At 45.8% G+C, this 26,011-nt stretch overlaps 1 protein-coding gene and 1 pseudogene across 2 annotated transcripts; both read right to left on the reverse strand.

Annotated features, from left to right (window-relative positions):
- Positions 1-9,170: 9,170 nt before the first annotated feature.
- On the reverse strand, positions 9,171-10,785 carry LOC308235986 (septin-10-like; annotated as a pseudogene). The gene is made up of 2 exons: positions 10,186-10,785; positions 9,171-9,257 (listed from the first exon to the last, which is right to left on the reverse strand). The product of its transcript is annotated as a septin-10-like (transcript).
- Positions 10,786-17,361: 6,576 nt separating this feature from the next.
- Positions 17,362-25,477, reverse strand: PPP1R14A (protein phosphatase 1 regulatory inhibitor subunit 14A). The gene is made up of 4 exons (XM_080643711.1): positions 25,187-25,477; positions 22,798-22,878; positions 22,001-22,033; positions 17,362-21,074 (listed from the first exon to the last, which is right to left on the reverse strand). Exons 1-4 carry the CDS (start codon positions 25,385-25,387, stop codon positions 20,946-20,948), a joined length of 444 nt encoding a protein of 147 aa, XP_080499837.1. The 5' UTR covers positions 25,388-25,477; the 3' UTR covers positions 17,362-20,945.
- Between the last annotated feature and the right edge of the window lie 534 nt (positions 25,478-26,011).

Raw genomic sequence — 26,011 nt, forward strand, 5'->3', positions numbered from 1 at the left:
GCCTTGCACAACAATTTCAAAATTACAACTAAAAGACAAAACGGACAGCATCTAGAACACAGGAAGGCTGGCTGAGTGGAAATTCTACAACTAGAAGGGAAGAGAAAAGCACACTGAGACTCAGAGGAGCTGCAGGAGGCAGAGGTACTGAGATGCGCACTCAGAGAAGACTGGCAACTGAGTGAGTGGCTGGCTTACTCAAGCAGGAGGGAGACAAAAGCTCTCAACTGCACTGAACTCCAGTTCCGGGTGAGACTCTGGGGACCCAGACTCATACAGGGTGAAACTGTACTATCAGGAAAGAGAAAAGCACACTGAGACTCAGAGGAACTGCGGAAGGCAGAAGTACCGAGGCGTGCGCGTGGAGAGGGCAGGCAACTGAGTACGTGGCTGGCTTTCTCAAGCTGGAAGGAGACAAAAGCTCCCGACTGCACTGAACTCCAGTTTTGGGCGAGACTCTGGGGACACAGACTCATTCGGGGAGAAACTGGATTGTCCGGCAGCGGGCGGAACTTGAGGGCGGCTTTCTCTCAGAGGTGCTTGCAGCGATTACCATGGGACACTGAGACACAGGGGCATATTAGGGAAGGGCTGATGGGAAACCAATGCTGTCTGCTCCTCCCTGAGACTCTGCCCCATCCAAGCTGAGCACAGAGGCTTTTGCAAGTCTTGTTTCATAAGGGTGTCTCCAGCACAGAAGTTCTCCCAGCGTAGACACAGCTGATCCTCACAGCCAATTGGCCTGGAGGTCAATTCCTCCCAGTGATACCAACAACAATCAATGCTTACCTACAACAAGACTGTGCACACAGCCCACAAAGGGGTGCACCAAGACTGTCCACCTCAAGTAACTGGGGAGGCTGAGCCACTGAGCCCTATAGGACACCTAGCACACAAAGCCACTCTATCAACTCAGGGAAGCAGCCAAAATGCAGAGACAAAGAAACAGATCACAAATGAAAGAAATGGAGGAAAGCAAATGACTGGATATAGAGTTCAAAACCACGGTTATAAGGTTTTTCAAGAATTTCCTAGAAAAGGCAGATAAATTTAGCGAGACCCTCAAAGATATGAAAAAGGACCAACTATAAATTAAGCATACACTGACTGAAATAAAAAATATTATACAGAGACCTAACAGCAGACTAGAGGACTGCAAGAATCAAGTCAAAGATTTGAAATACAAAGAAGCAAAAAACACCCAACCGGAAAAGAAAAAAGAAAAAAGAATCCAAAAATATGAAGATAGTGTAAGGAGCCTCTGGGACAACTTCAAGCATACCAACATCAGAATTATGGGGGTGCCAGAAGAAGAGAAAGAGCAAGATACTGAAAACCTATTTGAAGAAATAATGACCAAAAACTTCCCCCACCTGGTGAAAGAAATAGACTTACAAGTCCAGGAAGCACACAGAACCCCAAACAAAAGGAAAAGAGGACCACCCCATGACACATCACAATTAAAATGCCAAGAGCAAAAGACAAAGAGAGAATATTAAAAGCAACAAGAGAAAAACAGTTAGTTACCTACAAGGGAGCACCCATACGACTGTCTACTGATTTCTCAACAGAAACTATGCAGGCCAGACGGGAGTGGCAAGAAATATTCAAAGTGATGAATAGCAAGAACCTACAACCAAGATTACTCTACCCAGCAAAGCTATCATTCAGAATTGAAGGTCAGATAAAGAGCTTCACAGATAAGAAAAAGCTAAAGGAGTTCATCACCACCAAACCAGTATTATATGAAATGCTGAAAGGTATTCTTTAATTTTTTTTTTTTTATATATTTTATTGATACTTTACAGAGAGGAAGGGAGAGGGATAGAGAGCTAGAAACATCGATCAGCTGCCTCCTGCACACCTCCCACTGGAGATGTGCCCACAACCAAGGCACATGCCCTTGACCGGAATCGAACCCGGGACCCCTCAGTCCGCAGGCCGACGCTCTATCCACTGAGCCAAACCGGTTTTGGCCTGAAAGGTATTCTTTAAGAAGAGGAAGAAGAAGAAAAAGGTAAAGATAAAAATTATGAACAACAAATACATATCTATCAACAAGTGAATCTAAAAATCAAGTGAATAAAAAGTCTGATGAACAGAATAAACTGGTGAATCAGGGGCATAGAAAGGGAGTGGACTGGCAATTCTCGGGGGAAAAGGGGTGTGGGGAGTGTGGGAAGAAACTGGACAAAAATCATACACCTATGGATGAGGACAGTGGGGGGGATAAGGACAGAGGGTGGGGTGGGAACTGGGTGGAGGGGAGCTATGGGGGGAAAAAGAGGAACAATTGTAATAATCTGAACAATAAAGATTTATTAAATTTAAAAAAAGGAGTTTTTAAAGGCAGAGATTGAGGTTTAGGGGTTAGGGGCTGAAGGGGAAGCTAATTGGTCAGTTTTTATGTAAGCTTCACTGTTTTTTCTGATTAATTTGATTCCTGACATCATCTTGTCTGGTGTTGGTCACTTTGGTGTAGTGATCTACCTAGGTTGAGAAACCAAGATTCGGCAAAATATCTCATAATTGAGCGACAGTGATGTTATCTTTAAAGCAAAAAGCGGAAACTAGACATCTGTGACTATCAACATTATTTAAGCTATCATTGTTTTGTGCTTAACTAGCTACCTTTTTGTATTATCTCAAGCAAAGTGTACTTTTAAACATTTCTCCTGGAACTTGCTTTACTGGTGGGCCTTCAGGATGTAACTAACATATTTTCTTTTCTTTTTTTGTGTTACAAAATGAAAGGTTTTATTTGCACTTACACAGTTTCAGGGGGAAAAAAACACTGTTCAGAATCTGACATAAGCTAAGTTAAACATTTTTAAAAAATTAATCCTTACCCAAGGATATGTTTTTATTTATTTTTAAATATATTTTTATTGATTTCAGAGAGGAAGGGAGAGGGAGAGATAGAAACATCAATGATGAGAGAGAATCACTGATCGGCTGCCTCCTGCAGGCCCCCTACTGGGGATCAAGGCCGCAACCTGGTCATGTGCCCTGATCTGGAATCAAACCATGACCTCCTAGTTCATGAACAACACCAGCTGGGCTATTTTTATTGATTTTAGAGAGAGAGATAGGGGGAGAGAGAGACAGAAAGAAGAGAGAAACTTTGATGTCAAAGAAGAACATGATCAGTTTTCTCCTATACACACTCCAACCAGAGATCAAACCAGTCATATCCAAGGATATGACTTTGATTTTTAGAGAGAGAGAGAGTGAAACACCAATGTCTTTGAGAGAGAAACATTGATACATTGTCTTCTGTACATGCTCCGGGGAACAAACTACAACCCAGGCCACACCCTGACCAGGAGTCAAACCTGAAACCTTTTTGTGTACAGGATGATGCTCCAACCAACTGAGCCACCCGGCCAGGGATAGATATATTTTATTTTCCCTGGCCAAGTAGCTCAGTTACTTGGAGCATTGTCTGGATACATCAAGGTTGCAGGGTCAATCTCTGGTCAGGACACATACAAGAATCAACCAATGAATGCATAAATAAGTGGAACAACAAATACCTCTCTCTCTCATCAATAAATAAATAAATAAATTTTTAAAAGAGTAAATGTCAGGCCCTGGCCAGGTGGCTAAGTTGGTTGGAGTGTCCTCCTATATACCAAAAGGTTTTGGGTTCCATTCTCAGTCAGTCAATATCTCTCTCTTTAAAAAAATAAGAGAGCCCTAACTGGTTTGGCTCAGTGAATAGAGCATCAGCTTGCAGACGGAAGGGTCTCAGGTTCGATTCCAGTCAAGGGCATGTACCTTGGTTGTGGGCACATCCCCAGTAGGGGGTGTGCAGGAGACAGCTGATCGATGTTTCTCTCTCATCTGATGTTTCTAACTCTCTATCCCTCCCCCTTCCTCTCTGTAAAAAATCAATAAAATATATTTAAAAATTAAAAAATAGGAGAGACTTAGTCAGTTTGGCTTACTGGATAGAGCATTGGCCTACAAACTAAAGGGTCCCAGGTTCGATTCTGGTCAAGGGCACATGCTCAGGTTGCGGGCTAGATCCCCAGTGGGGAGCATGCATGAGGCAGCTGATCAATGATTCTCTCTCATCATTGATATTTCTCTCTCTTTCTCCCTCTCCCTCTCCCTTCCTCTCTGAATTCAACCAAAATAAAAAATTAAATTAAAAAGAATAAATGTCACCTTTACTTAGAATATATTCAAGTACAAAAAATATATACCTAAGACTATTAAGAAAAAAGTTAATTGTTCAACCTGGCCAGTGTGGCTCAGTTGGTTGGAGCATTGCCCCAGTACACCAGAAGGTCACAGGTTCAGTTCCTGGTCAGGGCACATATTTAGTTTGCGGGTTCAAGTCCCCGGTTGGGATGCCTATGGGAGGATCGATGTATCTCTCTCACATCAATGTTTCTCTCTCTATCCCTCCCTCCCTCTCTAAAATCAATAAAAAGATAAAAATACTTGTCTAAGAAAAAAAAGTTAATTGTTCCAAGAATACTACTAAGGCACTGAATTCAAATATCCCTTGAGATATGAATTATCTAAATTTTTATATCTTTAATATTCAAATATAAAAATTTAGTTATTTTCTTAAGAAACAGTTTTAATTTTTATTTATTGATTTTAAAGAGAGAAGAATGGAGAAAGAGAGAAACATTGACTTGTTGTTCCACTTATTTATGCATTTGTTAGTTGTGCCCTGACCGGGGATTGAACCCACAACCTTGGCATATCAGGACAATGCTCTAACCAACTGAGCTACCAGCCAGGGCTTAAAACTTTAAAAAAAAATTCTCAACCAAAGATATGTTTATTTATTTTAGAGAGAGAAAAGGAGAGAGAAAGAAACATCAATGTGAGAGAGAAACATCACTCAGTTGCCTACTGCACATGCCCTGACCAAAAATGGAACCCGAAGACTTTTGGTGTACAAGGATAACACTCCAACTAACTGAGCTACCTGGCCAGGGCAAGAAATATCTTTAGTAAGATGACTCAACCTTATAATTTTCCCCTGGAAGGCAGAGTTTTAAACAAGTATGTAATACAGCCTAATGAAAATACTATGATAACACCCAGGTTCAAAGGTACTTATCACTAGAAAAAGGGCTTATATACCTAGATGTTTTTACTTTTAGACATATTTTGTTTCATCACCATAATATGTCAGCCACAATAAGGTATACAGAGGCATGGAAGGCCATCGTGTTATATAAAACTAGAGGCCCAGTGTACAAAATCGTGCACTAGTGGGGTCCCTTGGCCTGGCCTGCGGGATCAGGCTGAAACCGGCTCACCGACATCCCCCAAGGGGTTCCGGATTGTGAGAGGCCGAAGGACCACACTGGTGCATAATCAGGGCTGGGGAGGGATGTTGGGAGGTTGGCCAGCCAGGGAGGGACCATGGAAGGGCCAGAGCATGTCCAGCCCTTCTTGCTTAGTCCAGATCTGCCGGACCCCAGCAGCAAGCTAACCTAGCAGTCGTAGTGTCTGCCCCCTGGTGGTCAGTGCATGTCGTAGCAAGCGGTTGAGCGTCCTTAGCATATCATTAGCATATTATGCTTTGATTGGTTGAATGGACGACCAGGCACTTAGCATATTAGACTTTTATTATATAGGATTTGATACAAAAGCTCAGAATCATTTTACTAATTAGATAATTACATCAATAAATTTAAAGTTCTATAAAACTATTGAGAGGTTAGAGTTTCAGGTGTATACTACCCTTTAAAATATATTCCCAGCCCTGGCTGGTGTGGCTCAGTTGGTTGAAGTGTCATCCTGTGCACTGAAGGGTCTCGGGTTCTATTCCCAGGCAGGGCAGCAAATACACATGTTGTGGGTTTGGTCAGGGCACAGACTGATAGATGTTTCTCTCTCTCTCTCTCTCTCTATCCCACTCTCACTTCCTCTTTCTAAAATTAAAATAAAATATATTCCCCAAATTTTACCTTTAGTATGTACAAAAAAGGTTCATCTTGGAATATAAATGCAATCAGCCATAATAAGGGTGAGTTGTGTATTTTCAAAGGCACTGACACTGCTCCGTGGTATAAACTCTGTAAAGTGACAATAAGTGGGCAGCAGGAGAAACTATCTAGATCAGCCTTGGGCAAACTACGGCCCGCGGGCCGGATCCGGCTGTTCTATCCGGTTCTCTTGCTCTCCCCTCCGCTCCTTTACTTTGAATTTATATTAGTTCACACAAACACTCCATCCATGCTTTTGTTCCGGCCCTCTGGTCCAGTTTAAGAACCCATTGTGGCCCTCGAGTCATAAAGTTTGCCCACCTCTGATAGATTCATGACAAACCAACAATCTAAAAATGTGTAACAACAGTGAATATATAGTGCTATCATCCACTCTGGCTTATGTATGGACCTTATACTTAAAAGTATTTTTCCACCCGGCCACTGTCGCTCAGTGGTTGAGTGTCAATCTATGAACTGAGTTTTGGGTTTGATCCCCCAGTGTGGGGCATATGGGAAGTGGCCGATCAGTGATTCTCTCTCATCATTGATGTTTCTATCTCTCTTTCCCTCTCCCTTACTCTCTGAAATAAATAAAAATACATTTTTAAAAAGTATTTTCCCGCCAAAACCGGTTTGGCTCAGTGGATAGAGCGTCAGCCTGCAGACTGAAAGGTTCCAGGTTCGATTCCGGTCAAGGGCATGTAGCTTGGTTGCGGGCACATCCCCAGTAGGAGGTGTGCAAGAGGCAGCTGATCGATGTTTCTCTCTCATCGATGTTTCTGACTATCTATCACTCTTCCTTCCTCTCTGTAAAAAATCAATAAAATATATTAAAAAAAAAAGTATTTTCCCATACATGGCAGTTACTGTGGCCATTTGCCAAATGCAGAATGAGTGATAAATCAAATAAAAATAGCAAGAAAGTCACAGCATACTTCTAGATCCTTTGCTTGTGATGACCTTCTGTGATCTAGAACCTTTGTTTTATGTAAAATTGCAGTTCTTACATTCCTTGATCTTCTTCAGGTTGCCACCCATTGCCATAAAGGTCTGGTTCTGGAATATGTCAGAGGTAGCTTTCTTTTTTAGATAAAAAGATTATTTCTTCTTTGGAAAGCCTTCTCTTTCCTTCAAGCTTCATTCTCTCTTTCTGGTGAACTTTTTTAAGGTGCTCAAATTTGGCCTGTAGCTCCTTTCTTCTTTACTCGCTGCACATCTGCTTCCTTTCTTCTTCCTTCCTCTGATGTTCTCCATAAAATTTGTGTCTTTTGTTTTTGGCTTAAACAATCCTAATATATAAAAACCCAGGGTCCGTAATGTATAAAACGGCCAAAGTCTCGACCGACCGGAAGTCAGTCCTGCAGTCAGTGCTGGGTTGCTGGGGCAGGCAACCCACCACTGACTGCCACTGCTGCAGGCATGGCAACCCAGCACTAACTGCTGAGGGAGCTGCAGATCAGGCCCAGAGAGAGGCCTGGGGAGGGAGAGGCAGGGTCTGATCCGCAGCCTCTGTGGCAGCTGTTGATCAGCCATTGCCTCTCTCTTTCTCTGCGGGCTTCGCCAGCAGCCACACCTCTCTTTCTCCCCGGGCCTCCACAGGGGCTGCTGATCAGCCCCACCTCTCTGATCAGGCCCAGAGATAGGCCCAGAGATGCTGACTGGCATAGAAACCGACCAATCAGAACCAAATCTGGGTGAACTGTGAGGTGCCAATGGCTGCCTAGGAGGCAGAGCTTTTGATGCTGACTGGCATAGAAACCAATCAATCAGTACCAAATCTGGGTGAAGTGCGAGGATCCAAGGGCTGCCTAGGAGGCAGAGCTTTTGACGCTGACTGGCATAGAAACTGATCAGTCAGAACCTAATCTGGGTGAACTGCGAAGGCAGAACCTAAGGTGGGGGCTGAGGAGAGATTTTAAGGGTAACATCTGTTTGGTGTAAGGTGTAAGAAAACGGTTCAATTTTTTAATGACCGGTTTGGCAGTATAGTGCATATGGTTGACTATCAGTCCAGATATAGGGATTATGTATTTTTGTCTGCCAAGAGCATCTCCTCCTGCTGAAAAAAGCCCCCCCCCCCTGCATTTAAGCAATCCTATCCTATATAATCTATCTATACTAATAAAAGGGTAATATGCTAATTAGACCGGGTTGACCGGCCATCTTCCGGACATCCAACTTTCTTCCAGACAAAGCCGTGATGGTGGGGGCTGAGGCAGAGAGGGCAGTTGGGGGCAACCAGGCCAGCAGGGGAGGGCAGTTGGGGGCGAGATCAGGCAGGCAGAGGCAGTTAGGGGCGATCAGGCAGGCAGGCAGGTGAGCAGTTAGGAGCCAGAGGTCCCCGATTGGAGAGGGTGAAGGTTGGGCTGAGGGAACCCCCGCCCCCTGTGCATGAATTTCTTGCACTGGGCCACTAGTAGAAATATATTGTCTCACAGTTCTGGAAGCTAAAAGTCAAAGATCAAAGTGCCATTATAGTTGGTTTCTTGTGAGGCCTTTCTTTCTGGCTTTAGATGATCACCTTCTTGCTGAGTCATTACATGGCCTTTTCTCTGTGTGTCAGAGAGAAAATTCATGTCTTTTGCCTTTGTAGGTCTCTTGGAGGCTGAATAACTTATATTATGGGCCCTGTTGGGTCTGAGCCCCTCTGCCAGGGGCTGGGTATATGAGAGAGTCTTTATTGTAGAGCTTGTGGCCATATAGCCATTGCTAACCAGGAGCTATTAGACAAAACAGCTCTTCGTAACAGTCTCATACAGGTAGCCACATACCAGCTGGTTAACAAATACATCTTTCCCACAAAACAGTAGCAGCCTCTGTACCCACAGCCATTATCTGAGCAACCACGTGCTGCCTCTGGACCTACAGCCTGACATAGTAGCTGCATCTGAGCTCACCAACCTCAGTAGTCTCAGTAGCCTCTCCAGCCTCTTTCTAGCACACTGGCTGGTCAGTAACATGTATTATACTATTTAGACAAAAGAGGCTTCTTTCCAAGTAGTGACCTCACTCATTTGGGTTATAGAAGGGCACAGTGTATCATGAGATTGCTGTGGCCTTGCATCTGTGTATAGTCCTTGGACACCCTGATTAAGATTCCCATGCTCAGAGTGGCCTTGGCCATCTGGTGTATTAAGAACAAGGCCTCAATATTCCAATTGGCCTTCAGCATCCCACATACCCTGGCATGGTTCCCACAGGCCCACATCAGAAACCCATTTCCTCTAGTTTGCAATGGCCTAAAGTTCATAGTGCCTACTGTGGGTCTGTTCTTGCAGGTCCTCCATGTTTGTACTGTGGACCCTGATTAAAAAAAAAAAAAAAAAAATACCTACTAAGAAGGGCTCCTGGCCTTAAATTAAAAAAATAAAAAATAAAAATAAAAAATCCCTTGCCGAAACTGGTTTGGCTCAGTGGATAGAGCGTCGGCTTGCGGACTGAAGGGTCCCGGGTTCGATTCCGGTCAAGGGCATGTACCTTGGTTGCAGGCACATCCCCAGTGGGAGGTGTGCAGGAGGCAGCTGATCGATGTTTCTCTCTCATCGATGTTTCTGGCTCTCTATCCCTCTCCCTTCCTCTCTGTAAAATATCAATAAAATATATTTTAAAAATAAAAATAAAAATAAAATAAAAATAAAAAATCCCAGAACCTAACAGCCATTTCTACACAGAGGCCTCTCAGGCAAACTACACTTCACGGAGAAGCCTGCACTGAACTATGTGGCTGCTGCCAGCCAGAGCCAGCCATTATAAAGGCGTTCCTGGAGTCCTATTTCAACCAATAGGACTGACGCTTTCCTCATCCAGTCAGAACTGTATAGCTATCTATATTCCCCCCCACATCATCTTATTCACCAACCAATTAGAGCAGCTCTATTCTGATCAATCAAGACAGTGCCTTTTGGTCTAATCAAACTTGGAGGATTTGGAATCTTCATTTGCATGAGAACAAACCAATTAGGAATTGGAGCAAGGACTTCTGTCCATGTAAATCAGCTCTCCTCTGACTGTGAGAGCACATTTTCCCTTTCCACCAAAGCCTGTGTTTCTTAAGCTGAGCTGAGGCACCAAAAATGTTTAGGGGAGTAGACCAGAGCAGGGCAAAGCAGAGAGACTTGGGGCACACCTCACAGCTGTGCCATTTTCACGGTCATGCTATATCACAGTTGAGCTCTTCCACAGCCAAGTTGAGGATTTCTATTGGCATTATATTGGCAATGACCATAGGTTGGCAGTATAAATGAGCATTTCCTGGAGCTTTACAAAGTCACAGTGGTTTTCATTTTCTAGTTGTACAATACCCCAAGGGTACTGGTGAGCTTTGACCATCTTGTTCCCAGCTTATATCTCATCTATACATCCTACAACAGCAAGTGGCAAGTATCCATTCATGGGGTATTAATTACAACAGTTTTATCATTTGTTGGTAATGGGTATATCTGGGCACTATTGCTGAACAATTCACTCATGAGTTTGATCTTAAACTTCTATAATTCAGTTTTAAAAATGTCATCTGCTATGGCAATCACTATATAAAGTTTACCTTGCTGTCAAGGCTCTTAGTGGCTAAGAGATCAACTATCTGTTGGTGACATGAAATAGTGGCATGCATGGATCCAAGAATTATGGTAGTTAAAAAAAGAATCTTTAATCTTTAGTTCTTGGAAATTGGCCTTGAACTGAGCCATGTGTCAACTATTGGTTGGTAGCTCTCTTCTTTATTTATTTGGTTACCAAATCCCATTGTATTCACAATGGTCAATTTCAAGTGAACATTACTTCCTTGGAATTCATATGTCTCTGCTTTAATTAAGCCTAACATGTGGATAATAATATAAGGATTCATGGTCTTTAAAAGTAGTATTAAACAGCCGAAATCGGTTTGGCTCAGTGGATAGAGCGTCGGCCTGCGGACTGAGAGGTCCCGGGTTCGATTCCGGTCAAGGGCATGTACCTTGGTTGCGGGCACATCCCCAGTGGGAGGTGTGCAGGAGGCAGCTGATCGATGTTTCTCTCTCATCGATGTTTCTAACTCTCTATCCCTCTCCCTTCCTCTCTGTGAAATATCAATAAAATATATTTTAAAAAAAAATTAAAAAAAAAATTAGTATTAAACAATGTATCAATCATCACTGATTTTCCAATTTCAGCTTCCCCAACACAGAGACTATTAAAACAGAAGCCTTGCTGAATGGATCTATTGACCAGCTGACCACGCAAACTCCAGAAACCAAAGTGGCCACATAGTTAAATAATGAATATTTTCTCTTTTTTGTCTCTGTTCATCATCAGATACTTGAGAGTACATATAAGTTTTGTCGCCATGTGAGACTGAAAGAGCAGGTGCCCATCTCAGAGGGTATGGTCCCAAGCGGAGCAGAGTGAAACTGGCTGAGGGACAGTGAAGCCGTGGCCTCAGCCCTGGCCCCAGCGTGGTGCATTCTAGTGGCCAAAGGAAACAAGGGGCACCAGGAGGACTTAATGTGGGCCAAGGCTGGAGGCAATATTTTCTTAATCTTTGACTATAAGCCACATGACATTCAAAGCAATTGAAATATTTAGTTAAAGCCTCTACCTATATCTCTAGACTCGATACCTAAACCTGCTTAGTTGAGTGTCGATTTCAGTAACAATGCAAGCAAGAAGACAGCAATACCTTTTTTTAAAATATATATATTTTTTATTGATTTCAGAGAGGAAAGGAGAGGAAGAGAGAGATAGAAACATCAATGATGAGAGAGAATCATCAATCAGCTGCCTCCTGCATACCCCCTGCTGGGGATCAAGCCCACAACCAAGCATGTGCCCTGACCTGGAATCAAATTATGAGCTCCTGGTTCATGGGTTGACACTCAACCACTGAGCCACACTGACCAGGTGACTGCAATGTCTTTTAAAGAATTGCAATTAAAAACCAAAACTGTCGCCCTGGCCGACTTGGCTCAGTGGATAGGGCGTTGGCCTGTGGACTGAAGGGTCCCAGGTTCGATTCCGGTCAAGGGGATGTACCTTGGCTGTGCGCACATCCCCAGTGGGGGGTGTGCAGGAGGCAGCTGATCGATGTTTCTCTCTCATCCACGTTTCTAACTCTCTATCCCTCTCCCTTCCTCTCTGTAAAAAATCAATAATAAAAAACAAAAGCAAAAAACTGTCGAACTAGAATTTGATTCCCCAGGAAAATATCTTTTAAAACCAATGGCAGTGCCCAGCCAGTGTTGCTCAGTGGTTGAGTATTGACCCATGAACCAAGAGGTCACAGGTTCAATTCTCAGTCAGGGCACATGCCCAGGTTTCAGTCTCGATCTCTGACAAGGGGTGTATAGGAGGCAGCCAATTGATGTTGATGTTTCTCTCTCATAAATGTTTCTCTCTCTCCCTCCCTCACCTTTCCTCTCTTTCTAAAAATCAATAAACCAAAGGCAATTAAAAGGAATATTATTCAGCCATAAAAAGGAATGAAGTCCTGATATATGCAACAAAATAGATGAATTGGGGGAGTTTCAAGTGAGATGAAATAAAAACAAGCCTTTTCAATAGGAAGCCACCAGACAGGTCAAAACAAACCATCACAATTATTTGAGAATAAGGTCCATCTGTTCCCTCTGGTACCAGGAATGTAGGCTGTCATCTACCAAGGCTACCACTGACCTGGGGAGCAGAGGGTGGGGCCAGGCTAAGTTAAAAATGTACACAGCTGGATGGTTTTGGTTTATTTTCTTTCTTTTTTGGGTGGTGGGGGGGCTTGAATAAACATTCACCTGGCTGCTGTAAACTTTTGATTACTTTCTAGCATTCAGATAGGTTGATTCTGATGGTTTTTGCCAGTTTACTTTCTGCTTTTGTGGAACAACACTTATTGATTTCCCTATCCTGCCACTTTTGCTGATGTCACTCCCCCATGTCCTTTTCTGCCTTGTGATTTTGCCTCTGTCCCATCAAGAGATGGAGTCTGGTTCCTCTCCCTTTCAGTCTGGACTCGCTTTAGTGACTCAGATATAATCAATAGGAAGGGTTGGAAGTTACACTGCATCACTAAGAAGGCCAAGTCAAAATACTTCTTAGAACACTTTCGCCAAAACCGGTTTGGCTCAGTGAATAGAGCGTCAGCCTGCGGACTGAAAGGTCCCAGGTTCGATTCCGGTCAAGGGCATGTAACTTGGTTGCAGGCACATCCCTAGTAGGAGGTGTGCAAGAGGCAGCTGATCGATGTTTCTCTCTCATCTATGTTTCTGACTATCTATCTCTCTTCCTTCCTCTCTGTAAAAAGTCAATAAAATATATATTTAAAATATATATATATATATATATATATATAAAGAACACTTTCACACAACCATCAAGCTGTGAGGAAGCCCCCAGTCCAGGCACCAGACACATCAGTGAAGAAGCTTCCAGATGAGCTCACAGCCAGCCATGTCAGCCGCCACCAACCACACAAATCCTCCCAAGGCACCGACATTCCCACAGAAGCACGAGCATGGTTGTGGAGCCATCTCACTCAAGGTAAAGTTTATGTACCGAGTAAAGTTCCACACAATCTAACCCTATCACCTCTCTGATCTCAGTTCTGCCCACTCTCTCCCTCCCTAACTGTTCCAGCCACAGGGGCCTCCTCACCAATAACCCAACAAGCAGCATACTCCTACCTCAGACCCTGTGCACTGCTGTTTCTTTCACGTGGAATAGTCTTCCTCCAGATATCCCTCCGCCCCTCTCAGGTTCTTTGCTCACACGTCCTAGTGATGCCTCTCTGATCACCGGCATTAGTTACCTATGACTGCTGTAACATATTACCGCAAACTTAGTGACTTAAAACAACACAAACCATCTCATAGTTATGGAAGTCAGAAAATGGAAGTGGGTCTTAATAGAGCTAAAATCAGGGTGTCACAGAGCTGTGTTCCTTCTGGAGGCTCTAGAGAACATAGTCACAGTTTCTGGGGATTAGGACATGGACATTTGGGGGGGCATTTTTCCTGACCATCACACTACCCTGCTAAAAATTGCAATTTCCCCCATCCCGGCACTTCCAATTTCTTTACTCTATTTAATTTTTTCTCTTCTTCCTTTTTTGTTTTTTATCTCTGTTTAATTTTTTCCATAAGTCTTATTACCCTCTAAAATAATATATGCTTCACTTATTTATGATATTGTTTATTATCTGCTTTATCCTGTTAGAATGTAAGCTCCTGCTATAACCTGGCGCCTAGAAGAGTGCCAGACACATAACAGGAGCTCAAAATGACCTGTGAATGAATAAACGGGTTACTCTCCAGAAGCCTAGACCACAACCCACTCCCACCTGCAGTGCATGGGGGAGGGAGAGGCTATTCTCCATGCCCAGGCCAGGTGTTTATACAGTTCACTCATGTGTTTTACCACTTACCGTGTACTTACTGGTCTGTTCTGTTGGTCAATGCCACTGCTACTCCAACCAATGCTTAGTATATACAGCTTTCTAATTTTTACCCCATCAATAGATGTTCAATAATACCTAATTGTTGTTTCAGTTTGCATCTTTCAGATTATTATTGATTTTGAGTATTTCCTAATGTGCCAATAAGCAGTTTGGGCTTCCTGCCCTATCAATGGTCTGTTCCTGTTCCTTGTGTCTTTTTCTACCAGGGTTGTGGTCTTGTGATGTTGATTTGTAGGAATTTCTTGTAGTTGCTGAATTTCAATCACTCATCCATTTTAGATGTTGCAAATATCTTCTCTCATTCTGTCCATTAGTTATTAACTTCAGCCCGGCTAGTGTGGCTCATGGTTGAACATCGATCCATGAACCAAGATGTCACTGGTTTGATTCCTGGTTAAGGCACATGCCTGGGTTGCAGGTTTGATCCCCATTAGAGGGTGTGCAGGAGGCAGCCAATCAATGTTTATCTCTCATCGATGTTTCTGTCTCTCTACCCCTCTTCTTTCCTCTCTCTCTCTAAAATAAATACATTGTTTTTAAATATATATATTAACTTCAGCTAAAGATGTCTTTCCTTGAAGAGAAACTCTTAAATTTTGACATGATTAAATTCATCAAATTTTTTCATTGTAGGATTCATACTTCTGATGTTTTGTTTTAGAAGTCCTTCCCTACCTCCAAGTCACTGCTCCTGTTATCACTGGCTGAGTAACAAATGATACTAAATGTAGTGGTGAAAACAGCAACCATTTATTACACTTATCTCTCATGGTTCTTACAGGTGACTGGTCTCAGCTGATCAGTTCTCACTTGGGGTCTCTCAGACCATTGCAGCCAGATGATGTCTAGGGCTGGAATCATCTCACTCACTCACTCATGTCTGGAAGTTGATGCTGGCTATCAGCCAGAACCCAAAGCTTCTCCATGTACCTTGGGCTTCCTCGCAACATGGGGGGTGGGCTCCAAGAGTATGCATGCCAAGAGAACCATGCTGAAGCCTTTTATGACCTAGCCTCAGAAATCACTGTTTTGGATGGAATGTTTGAGTCTCTCCCAAATTCACATGTTGAAGCCCTAACCCCCAATGTGATGGTATTTGAAGATGGGGCTTTAAGAGGTCATTAGGGTTAGATGAGTTCATGAAGACAGGACCCTCATCGGATGACTTGATGTCTCATAAGAATACCAGAGAGCTTAATCGCTTTCTGACATGGGAGGACACAGTGAGAAGCAGCTGTTTCCAAGCTGGGAAGAGTCCCCACCAGAACCCAACCATGTTGGCATCCTGATCTCAGACTTCCCAATGTCTGGAACTGAGAAAGAATATATTTGTTGTTTAAACCAGTCTGTGGTATTTTGTTATGGCAGCTTAAGACAGTCATTCAGTGCCACTTCCATCACATTTTGTTAGAAGCAAGTCACTGAGGCTGGTCTATATTCTAGACAAGGGGAATGGAAACTACCTTTGATGGAAAGTATATCAAAAAAATTGGGGGATATGTCACAGTTTTATTCTCCAGTTTCTTTTAATAACTCAAGTTTTATTCTTTACATGTAGGTGTTTATTTAATTTGGAGTCCACCTTTGTATATGGTGTGAGATAAGGATCCATTTTTTCTTCTTCATATAGTAAGCCAGTTTTCCCAAAGCCATGAAGAACAATTAATCCTTTACCCCATGGAATGGCAGTGCCAACTCTATCATTTTGTTATGTCCCTATACATGCCTGGGTCTGCCTATGAGTCTGTTGTTTCTTTGGTGTATTAATCTGTTATTGCACCAATACCACACTATTTTTATTATTATGGCTTTGCAGTCTGTCTTCATATTGGTAGAGCAAGCATTCCCCTCTTTCCATTTTAATGTTGACTTAGCTATTTGTACAGCTTTATTCCTCCATAACATTTTTGGAATAGATTTATCAAGTAGCTTAAAAAATATTTTTATTGAAATTGCTCTGGATTTGCTGGCTAATTTGGGAAGAACTGGCACGTGGCTTGCTGGAGGCAAAGACCAACAGTAGTTAGCATAATTATGCGAGAATTCCACTGGAAGGCTAATGGACGTTGATATTCAGCAGGGCTGAAAATCAGCATAATATTGCCCTGCTGTTGGCCAAATGGCTGAAGGCAATCCCCTAACCTGATAATCAAACTTTACCATTGATATGCCTGTTTGCATTCCTAAAGGGCAAATGTGTATTCAAGTAAATAAAAGCTGATGGGTCCAGGTTTCAGAGAGCCTCTCCACTAAAGAAAGGTCTCCCCTTGGTTCCCCCATGCCTTCTAAATTTATATTTCTTGTCTAGTGTATTCATTTGTGCGTCAGCCCCTTCTCCAGACCTTGAGCCCTAGCCACAAATGGATGTGGCATTCACAGTGGCTAATATTAAGCTACCTTATTCAAGGCCATGAATGGTGTCATTTTTTCAGATTATCTTCTATATCCTTTATCCAGCATTTAAAATTTTTTCCATGTGTCTGCATCTTTAAGTTGTTTGATAAACTATTGTTTTTATTAAAAACTGTACAGCCCAACCGACATAGCTCAGTGGTTGAGTGTCAACCTATGAACCAGGAGGTCATGGTTCAATTTCGGTCAGGGCACATGCCCGGGTTGTGGGCTCAATCCCCAGTGTAGGGTGTGCAGGAGGCAGTCGATCAGTTATTCTATCTCATCATTGATGTTCCTATCTCTTTCTCCCTCTCCCTTTCTCTCTGAAATCAATAAAAAAATTTTAATTCTTCTTCTTTGAAAAAACTGTAGTTTTTAAAAATTATATTCAATTGCTTACTACAGTGTTGGTGAATAATACTGATTATTGTAGGTTGATCTTGTATCAACCAGGATAATCCCTTTGCTAAGAGCCTTCCTGCCCTTTTTATGAGGGCAAGAAGTTTTTCCAAGACATTTTAGCCAGTTGTGAATACCAATCATATCATTGATGCAAGCCCATTTCTAATAGTTATTATTTTTTTTAATTGTTTAAAGCATTACAAAGTAGCACATGTCTCCTTTTTTCCCCATTGACCTTCCCACAGCCTCCCCTTACTCCCCCCGCACCCCGCACATGCCTTCACACCCCGCCCCAGTGTCTTGAGTCCATTGGTTATGCTTATATGCATGCGTACAAGTCCTTGGGTTGATCTCTTACCTCCCCCGCCTTCCCGTAATAGTTATTCTAATCAGCAAAGCCGTTGGTGTTGAGCAGAGATAAAGATAGGTCAGTATTTTTTAGTAGTTTCCTCAGAGCCTTCTCTTTTAATGCATTATCTGCCGACCACCGCTGGAGTAACTGACCTTTGGGGTTTAGTTGTAAAACAACTCAAACAGGCAGGAGGGGGCACCAAGGCCTCACTTCTACACAAGGAGGGTTACTATATGATGGCCACCAGGGGGCACTGTCATTGGATAAGTACTATTGCGTGCCAGGTGCTGTTGAAGACATCAGGAATAGAGCCATGCTTGAGGGCAAGCCAGAAGCTAATATTCTAAAGGTGGGGGAATCTAGACAGACGATAAAATGATAGATAATTTCAGGGTCTCATAAATTCTATGGAGAAAATAAACCAGGGTAACAGAATAATGACTGAGCATGACTCCTTAAGGAAGGGGCGTAGGGATACCTCTCTGATTACATCTAAATGAGGAGAAGGACTCTGGAAGAAGAGTGCTCTGTGAAGAAGAAAGGTGTCTGTGGATCCTGGAGGGGAAGAGCCTGATGGAGGGAGTGGCCAGTGCAGGCAAGGGACAGAGTGGACAGGGAGGAAGGCAGAATGGTGATGGGGCGGAGCATGGAGGGAAGGACTTTGGCTTCTGTTCTGGGGCCAAGGGAAGCCTATGGAGAATTGTGATGGGAAAGATCCCCAAGATAGGCTATTACAGGAACAAGCAAGGTTAGGATAGTGTTCACAATGTCTGTCTGTGTATAGAGGGGAAGCAATATAAGTTCACAATGGTTTGTATTTGCATGAGGATATACCAGGACAATAGCAAGAAAATTATTAAAACAGTGACCTTTGGAGGAAAGAGAAGAGGGAAAAGGATGGATGGAGACTAATGTAAGAGTGAGAAAAAGCACCCTCTGGCTGCTACGTGGAAAGCAGACCACAGGCCTTCACGGGCAGAGCCCAGTGAAGGAGGCAAGGGGGGCAGGCCAGGTTTTTCCATGTTCCAGGGGTGTGGGTTGGTGTTCCCAAGGGACAACTTGCTGGCCAGGTATGGTGGGTGTAGAAGCAAATGGTCCAGCTCCCTCTCTCTACAATCAGGTTGATAACAATGCTTATTATGTGCCCATGGTCTGTGCATTTAAGCCTCAACTACCCTGGGAGGTAGATACTATTATAATCATCTTAATTCTACAGATGTGGAAACGGAGGCACAGAAAGGTTAAGTGACTTGCTCAATATCACACAGCCAGGAAGTGGGACAAATGGCATTTGAATCTGGGCTCTTACCCACTTCAGTATGCTGCTTCCCAACCCTTTTGTTGTAGCCTTATTTTCAGTCAAGTTGTATTGCCCTTTAGATAGGATTTCTCAGATAGGCTGTGAGAAGTTACCAGCACCTTAGTATGAATCAGTCAACCTCTTCCTGCCACTGAATAGCAATCATTGCTATAGTTTACAGTAGTGCTGTAGTGTAGGCATGAAATAGCTGGGCTCTGGAGTTATAATGCCTGAAATTAAAGCCCAGCGCCACTTCCCAGCTGTATGACTTCGGGCAAGTGACATCAGTAATCTGGGTCTCCATTTTTGTGAAGTCCCCATTTTCCTGATGAGGAAACTGAGAGGCACACCCAGGACTTTAGAACCTGAGTCTGTGTATATGCTGCCTCCACAAAGATGAGGAGCCAAAAACAGGTTCTGTGAGAGGGAAGTTCAGAGTTCCTTAGGCCTCAGTGGGTGTCCTGGGAGAGAGGCCCAGGTGCTCAGATGCCAGGAGGTGGGATATCTCCAGTCTCCACACATTCGTTCTCTACACATTTTGTGCGGAGGAAAGGGGGCACTGGAAGCCTGAGGCCTATCTGTGCAGGGACAGCAAGACCACCCGCAGGGTTGGACAAGCCAGGCCCACCCTGCATGCTCTTCTTCAGGGGCACCTTCTCTTCCTGCCAGATGGGAACTCAGACTCCCTGGGATGGGTGCCTGATCCTGGCCAGGCTGCGGGGTGGCCCGGAGTAGGAATTGCAGCTGGGGCCCCAACTTCAGTCAGCAAAGGCAAGATGGGAGATGTGCTTTGTCCTGGGGGGAAAACATCCTAGCTCTGGTCCTGCGGGTCCTTGGTGCAACCCCAGCCACACTCCAGCTCCTGACTGCACCCAGCTGGGATCACTAGTACACTAGACCTGCTGTTAAAATATTGAAATAGCCCTAGCCGGTTTGGCTTAGTGGATAGAGCATTGGCCCACAGACGGAAGGGTCCCGGGTCAAGGGCATGTACCTGGGTTGCAGGCTTGATCCCCAGCCCTGGTCAGGGCATATGCTGGAGGCAACCAATTGATGGATCTCTCTCACATTGATGTTTCTCTCCCTGTGTCTCTCCCCCTCCCTTCCACTCTCTCTTAAATATCAATGGAAAAATATCCTCCAATGAGGATTAACAAAAAAATGAATTTTTTTTAAAGTACTGAAATACCTTCCAGTTTTTGGTCAATAGCCACTACCCACGTCTGATGCCCAGGCTCCTGCCCTAGGACCCTTCAGGTCTCCCCATGCCCCAGCCCAGGGGCTCTCCTGATGGACCCCTGGGAGACATGCCTATCCTGATTGGTGGAGGGCCTTGACAATATTTATCTTCCCTGGCTCAGCATCAATGTCAATTCCCACACACACAGGTTCCAAGTCCTCAGATATGGATATCCATTTCACACAAATGCCTCTGCATCCTCCGAAGCCCTACCTCAATGGGACTTTCTTCAGGAAGCCCTCCAAAAATTTGCCACCCAAAGCATGACAGGCTCCTCCCACTCCCTGGGCTCCCAGGTATCTTGGGCCATTCACCACTTCATTCTAATCTTCTGCACTAGTGTGTGAGCACCTTGACTCCAGGGACCATATTCTACTCCTCTTTGTGGTCTCAATTCCAATGGCCATACCAAGTACACAAAAGTGCTCAATAAAATTCATGGCATGGATGACTGTTCATGATGTGTTGTGGTGATAGCAGGCATATTTGGTCCTGTGCAGGCCGTCATTCCCATAGGAGCTGGGTGCCATCTGTACACTAGGGCCCTGGCAGCTGGGATGGGCCAAGGCTGGGGGAGGGGAGGACAGGATGTGAGTCCCGGGGGTGGAAGGTCAGCAGAGCCTGTTCTCATGCTCTCTGGCCACTGAGGAGTGATTCTCCATCTGTGTGGGCCAGCTGTGGGTGCTGGACACAAGGAGACCAGCAGGAGAGAGGAAGATTTTAGGAGTGGAGCTAGGGGAAGCCTTGAGTGATCAGGGAGAGGAAAAACAGGCACTCAGTGTTACTGTTACAGAACCATTAAATACTGCTTATAAACAAGCCAGGAGGGCACTAGGGAGGGGGACGGACGGAGGGGCCTCAGCGGCCAGAGAGTGTCAGGGCGGCAAGGTCCCAGCCCGGTCTTGGAGGGGGCTCAGGCTTCTGTCACCAGAGGGGCTGGGCTGGCGGAGGCCGGGCTGCTTGTGGAGGCCTCGCAACTTCACCAGCAGCTCCTGGACGAAGTCCTGAGGACAGGGTGGAGGGTGCTAAGAAGAGGGGGAGGGGTGGGGCCCTGCCCAGCCCAGCCCAGCCCCTCTGACCTGATCCCTTTCTTCTACTTCCACGTCAGTGAGAGGGGGTGGAGGTGAAGTTAGGGAAGAGGAGAGGCTATAAAAGAGGAAGAAGATTGGGGTGGGGGTAGGGGGAGGAGACAGAGATGGGAGAGGGCAAAAGGGAGAAAGAGATACAAGGAATGAGAGAGATGGAGACAAAGAAAGAAAGACAGGGAGTTACAGAGACAGAGAAAGACAGACTGGGAGAGAGATGGAGACAGAGACCAGGACACAGAAACAGACAGAGATGCAGAGAGAGTCAGAGAGAAAGACAAAGGGACAGAGAAAGAAACAGAGTCACAGAGAGACATTCTAGATGTTTCCCAGGCCAAGAGATCACCACGAGGGTCCCCAGGGACAGAGCCTGAGCCTGCAGAGCAGACAGACACACAATCTCCCTCAGGCAGCCCAGAGCTAGTTAGAGAAACATGAATATTTTTCCCTTTTAAAGCAGAGAAGGAAGTGGGAGGGGTTGGGCTGCTCAGCTTCAAGGCCTGGAAAGATGTGTGTGGGGGGGTGGGACGCAGAGGTGTGGAAGGGAGCCCCAGGGTGGAGAGGCAGTAACAGGGAGAGGGAGGGAGGGAAGCCGACAGAGCATAGCTGAGGTAGAAACAGGAGACAGATGGGGGAGCTCTCAGAGGGGAGGAGATAATGGAGGCCCAGTGGCAGATGGGTAAAGAGGAGAAGATAAAAGATACCACTAGAGAGAGAAAAGCGTTCCCCAGAATTCCCTCTGCTGGTCCTGGATAGCAGCTTTCCCCTGTTCCCCAGACACCCCCCTTCCCCATGAGGATGCAGGGGGTCAGAACAGGGCCTGTAAGGGGCAACGAAAAACTCACCTCTGTGGGGTTCGTGCACGATTTCAGGAGCCCCTAAACCCCCACCCACGCAAAAAAAAAAAAAAAATGTAAATAGTAAATGACTAACAACAGCTCTGCCCCTCCAGTTCCTTCCCTTACTAACAAAGCCCCAAGCAACAAGACAATGAAGTCAGACTCCAAGGTGGACTTCCCACCTGTCTTTAAGGGAGGAACACAGTCTGAGGGCAGAGTGAGTCAAGAAACTCTAGGTTGAGGCAAGGTCACACAGCATTTCCTGTCTCTAGGAGAAAACAGGCCATAAGAGCCAAACTGCCCGCTTGCTGTGACTCCCAGCTCCGCTCCTCCTGAGCTGTGGGACCCTGGGCAAGTGATTATATGTCCTGGGGTTCACGTTCACCATCTGGAAAATGGAGAATAGTGCCTACTTCATAGGGTATTGTGAGGATTAAATAAGATAATAAGTGTAGCCCTAGCTGGTTTGGCTCAGTGGATAGAGCATCGGCCTGTGGACTGAAAAGTCCCAGGTTCGATTCCGGTCGGGGGCACATGCCTGGGTTGTGGGCTCGATCCCCAGTGGAAGGCAAGCAGGAGACAGCTGATCAATGATTCTCTCCCATTGATGTTTCTATCTTTCTAGCCCTCTCCCTTCCTCTCTGAAATCAATAAAAATATTTTTTTTAAAAAGATAATAAATGTAAAGCGATGGAAATAATTCCCAGTACATAGTAAGGACTCAATAAACATGGTAACCATTGCTATGAATCTTAGGGAGGGGTGTGGTGGAGGACTCAGGGGCAGCTTTTCCCTCCACCTACCTGGATTTTCTGGCTTCTGTCCTCTTCACTCTCTAATTCCAACAACTCATCAATGTTGACTTCATCGGGCATGTCTGCCTCCTAAGGCGGGGAGAAGAGAAAGCTGGTCAGGTGCCCTTTTCCCTCCCTCCCCTGCCTTTGTCCAGGGGCTTTGTAGGAGCCCAGGCCCGAGGGCCCAGCTGGCGGGTTCTGGAGCAATAATGTGGCAGTCAGGGACAGCACTGCCAAGGCGGGACATCTGGGTGTTGGGGGTAGGAGTGACAGATGAGTTGACAGAGGCCCAGGGCCTGTACCAGCTCAAATGACTGAGCCCCTGGGCCCCAGGGACCTCAGGGCTGTCATGGGTCTCTCTGCTTGGCCCCAGTTCCCACAGCGGGGAAACAGGCCTGGTGGAGTTTTGGAATGTCAGATTCTGAGACTCAGGAGAGGGGCTGGCTCTGCCCTTGCAAGGAAAAGTCTGAGAGTTAGGTGTGGGGGAGGGGAGCTGCCAGCCAGAGCCTACTGGGGTTGGCCCCTTGCCCCAGGGGACAGGAAGGAGCACAGGGGGCCAAGTGCAACCCCCTGAGCCCAAGGAGATGGCCACCAAGCCTTTCCCCCAAAGTAGGTAGGATGAGCCAAGAGCCTAACTTTAAGCAACTAAGAAGGGGACTCCTAATGGCCTCTTGGGCCAGAGGGCCAAACTCAGGCTGGCTCAGTATCCCTGCAGGGGACAGAACCCAGCTGTCTGAGCAAGAGATCTCTGAGTCTACAGATTTTTTCTTCCCTCACCCAAAGTTCTGCTGACTTTAGTGCAGCCTTCAGGACTGGGTGTTCAGCAAAGGCATGGAGTGTCTATAAGTGTGTTACATGCCTGGGGGTGCCCCTGTGCTGGGGGCTGGGGCCAGCATGATGGTGCAGAGGTATGTGAAATCATGTGTGTGGCCTGCACAGGGGCCTGTGGTCCTATGGGTGTAAAGTGTGTGGCTCTGGCTTACTGTGTTTGTCTCATCATCATGTATTACAGGCAGCCATAGTGCCCACCGCCTGAGGGTGACTTCTGGGATACCACTTACCACTAGCAACTGGACTTGACTGTCATCTGTACAAGCCCATTTGTGTCTGAGAACAGAGGGACCTCATGTCACTGTGAGGGGCCATGGCTTCTACCATCTTCACACTGTGTGGAGGATTTCTGCCTCGTGTGTGTCTGTGTACTCCTGCGACCATCAGGGACCCAGAACTGTGTCCCCAGCATGTGTGTTGTACAAAGTATGACTTCTATCAGAGGCTCCAGTAAATATAAGACTATAGCTCATGCTCTGTGTGCCCAGGGGCAGCTATAGTTTCTGCCACTGTATGTCCACATGTACCTACATCTTCTGCAGCTTACTCTGTTCTCTATCTGGGTGTAACTATTATTTTGGTCTTTTTTGTTTTTGTCTTTTCAATCCTCACCCGAGGACATGCTTAGTGAGAGTGACAGCAAGAGAGACAGACATTGATGTGAGAGAGAAACCTCAATCAGCTGCCTTCCGTAAGTGCTCTGACCAGGGATTGAACTCTCAACCCAGGTATGTGCCCTGACCAACAATCAAACTGGCAACCTCTCAGAGCACTGGATGATGCTCCAACCAACTGAGCCACTCAGGCCAGGCTCATTTCTGTTTTTATGCCTGAGTGCCTATAGCATATGTCCTGTAGTTATTGTTTTTGCCTTTAGGGAGTAACGGTATGATTTAGTTGTAATGGTTGTAGCTTGTACTATGAGTCGCTACAGCTTGTGCTGGTGTATATCTATGAAGAGCTGTAACTGGAGTCCTTTTATGTGAGTATAGTTTAGTTGTGTTGTGTGTCTGCATATGGCTACATGCCGTGGATGCCCATGGCTGTAGCATATGTTGATCTGCAAGTGATCACAGCTTGTGTCCTTAAGGGGCTGTGTATGGCTGTTGCTTTGCTCACTGTGCCTGTGAGTGGCTATAGCTTGCCACTGTGCACGTCTGTGAATATTGTTGCTTCCTTTGCTATGTATCTCTGCATGGTTGTAACTCCCCTGTCACCATGTCTATGTTTGGCTTTAAGACATCCCCTTCCCCCACCCTTTCTCCAGATATGGCTGCTCGGACTCACCAACTTCGCCTCTTCACCCCCCAGATGGTAAACCTCTGGCCCTCCCCAGATGTTTGGTCACATCTCAGGTGATTCAAGTGTCTCAGGTGATTCAAGTGTGTGTCTCTCTCTGTGTCCACAAGCAGAGTGCCATCGACGGTGGATGGCCAGGCCAATAAGTGCAATGAGTGCCCGACCCCTTGGCGTGCGTGTGCAGCAGCCAGCACAAGCAACCAAAGACCCCCAAGGACCTAGGATACCCTGTACCTCCCCAACGTCTTCACGCCCCTCCCAGTCTCACCTGGCCGCGGTATAGCTCCTCCAAGCGCCCGTCTATCCACTTCTCCACGTCCAGCCGCCGCTGCAGCTCCCGCCGGTCGTACTTGACTGTGACACGCGCGTGTCGTTTCTGAAACCCCCCGGGACTGCCCCCCGGCCCGCGGGCCCGCGACGGAGCCTGCAGCTTACTCAGCACCCTCTTGCCCAGCCGCTGAGCTGCCATCGCGTCCTGGCCCCAGACCCCGCGCCGCGCAGTGAGCCTTCGCCTAGCGCCCGGGGGGCCTCTTACGGGGCGGGGAGGGGCGGGGCCGGCCGGGGGCGGGGGCTCGGACTCGCCCCGAGGCCGACCCCGCCCCAACCTCCCCGGGCCTCAGTTTTCGCTCTGGCAACGCGAGTACTGGCCGCTGCTCTGATGTAAAGCTGGTAGCCGACAGGGCCTCAGGTATGGGTAGGGTCTGTGAGCCTCTGGCCAGGCTGGGCGTCTGGGACTCCAGGCCACTGGATCACAGGGTCGGGGTACCAAGACAGGCTCCGGGGAGCCCGCCTCTTTGCGCCTTCTGGCGGTTGCAAGGAACGGTGCAGGAGGCCCCGTGCCATCCTTCTTTGCTCGGGAACGTCAAGCTATAGTACTCACTGTACATCATTTGTTCGTTGCTTCATTTATTCACTCATCCATGCATTCATTCGCCCATTTATTTGCTCACTCTACAAATATTGAGTGTCTACTCTATAACAGGTCAGTGAACAAAAGAGACAAGCCCAGTCCTCATGGAGTTGACATTCTGTGGTGGAGACAGGCAGTAAACATAAGTAAGTACAGTATATTATAGAGTTTATTAGAATATGA

This window comes from Plecotus auritus (genome assembly GCF_963455305.1).
Source record: "Plecotus auritus genome assembly, chromosome: 10".
Taxonomy (NCBI): domain Eukaryota; kingdom Metazoa; phylum Chordata; class Mammalia; order Chiroptera; family Vespertilionidae; genus Plecotus; species Plecotus auritus.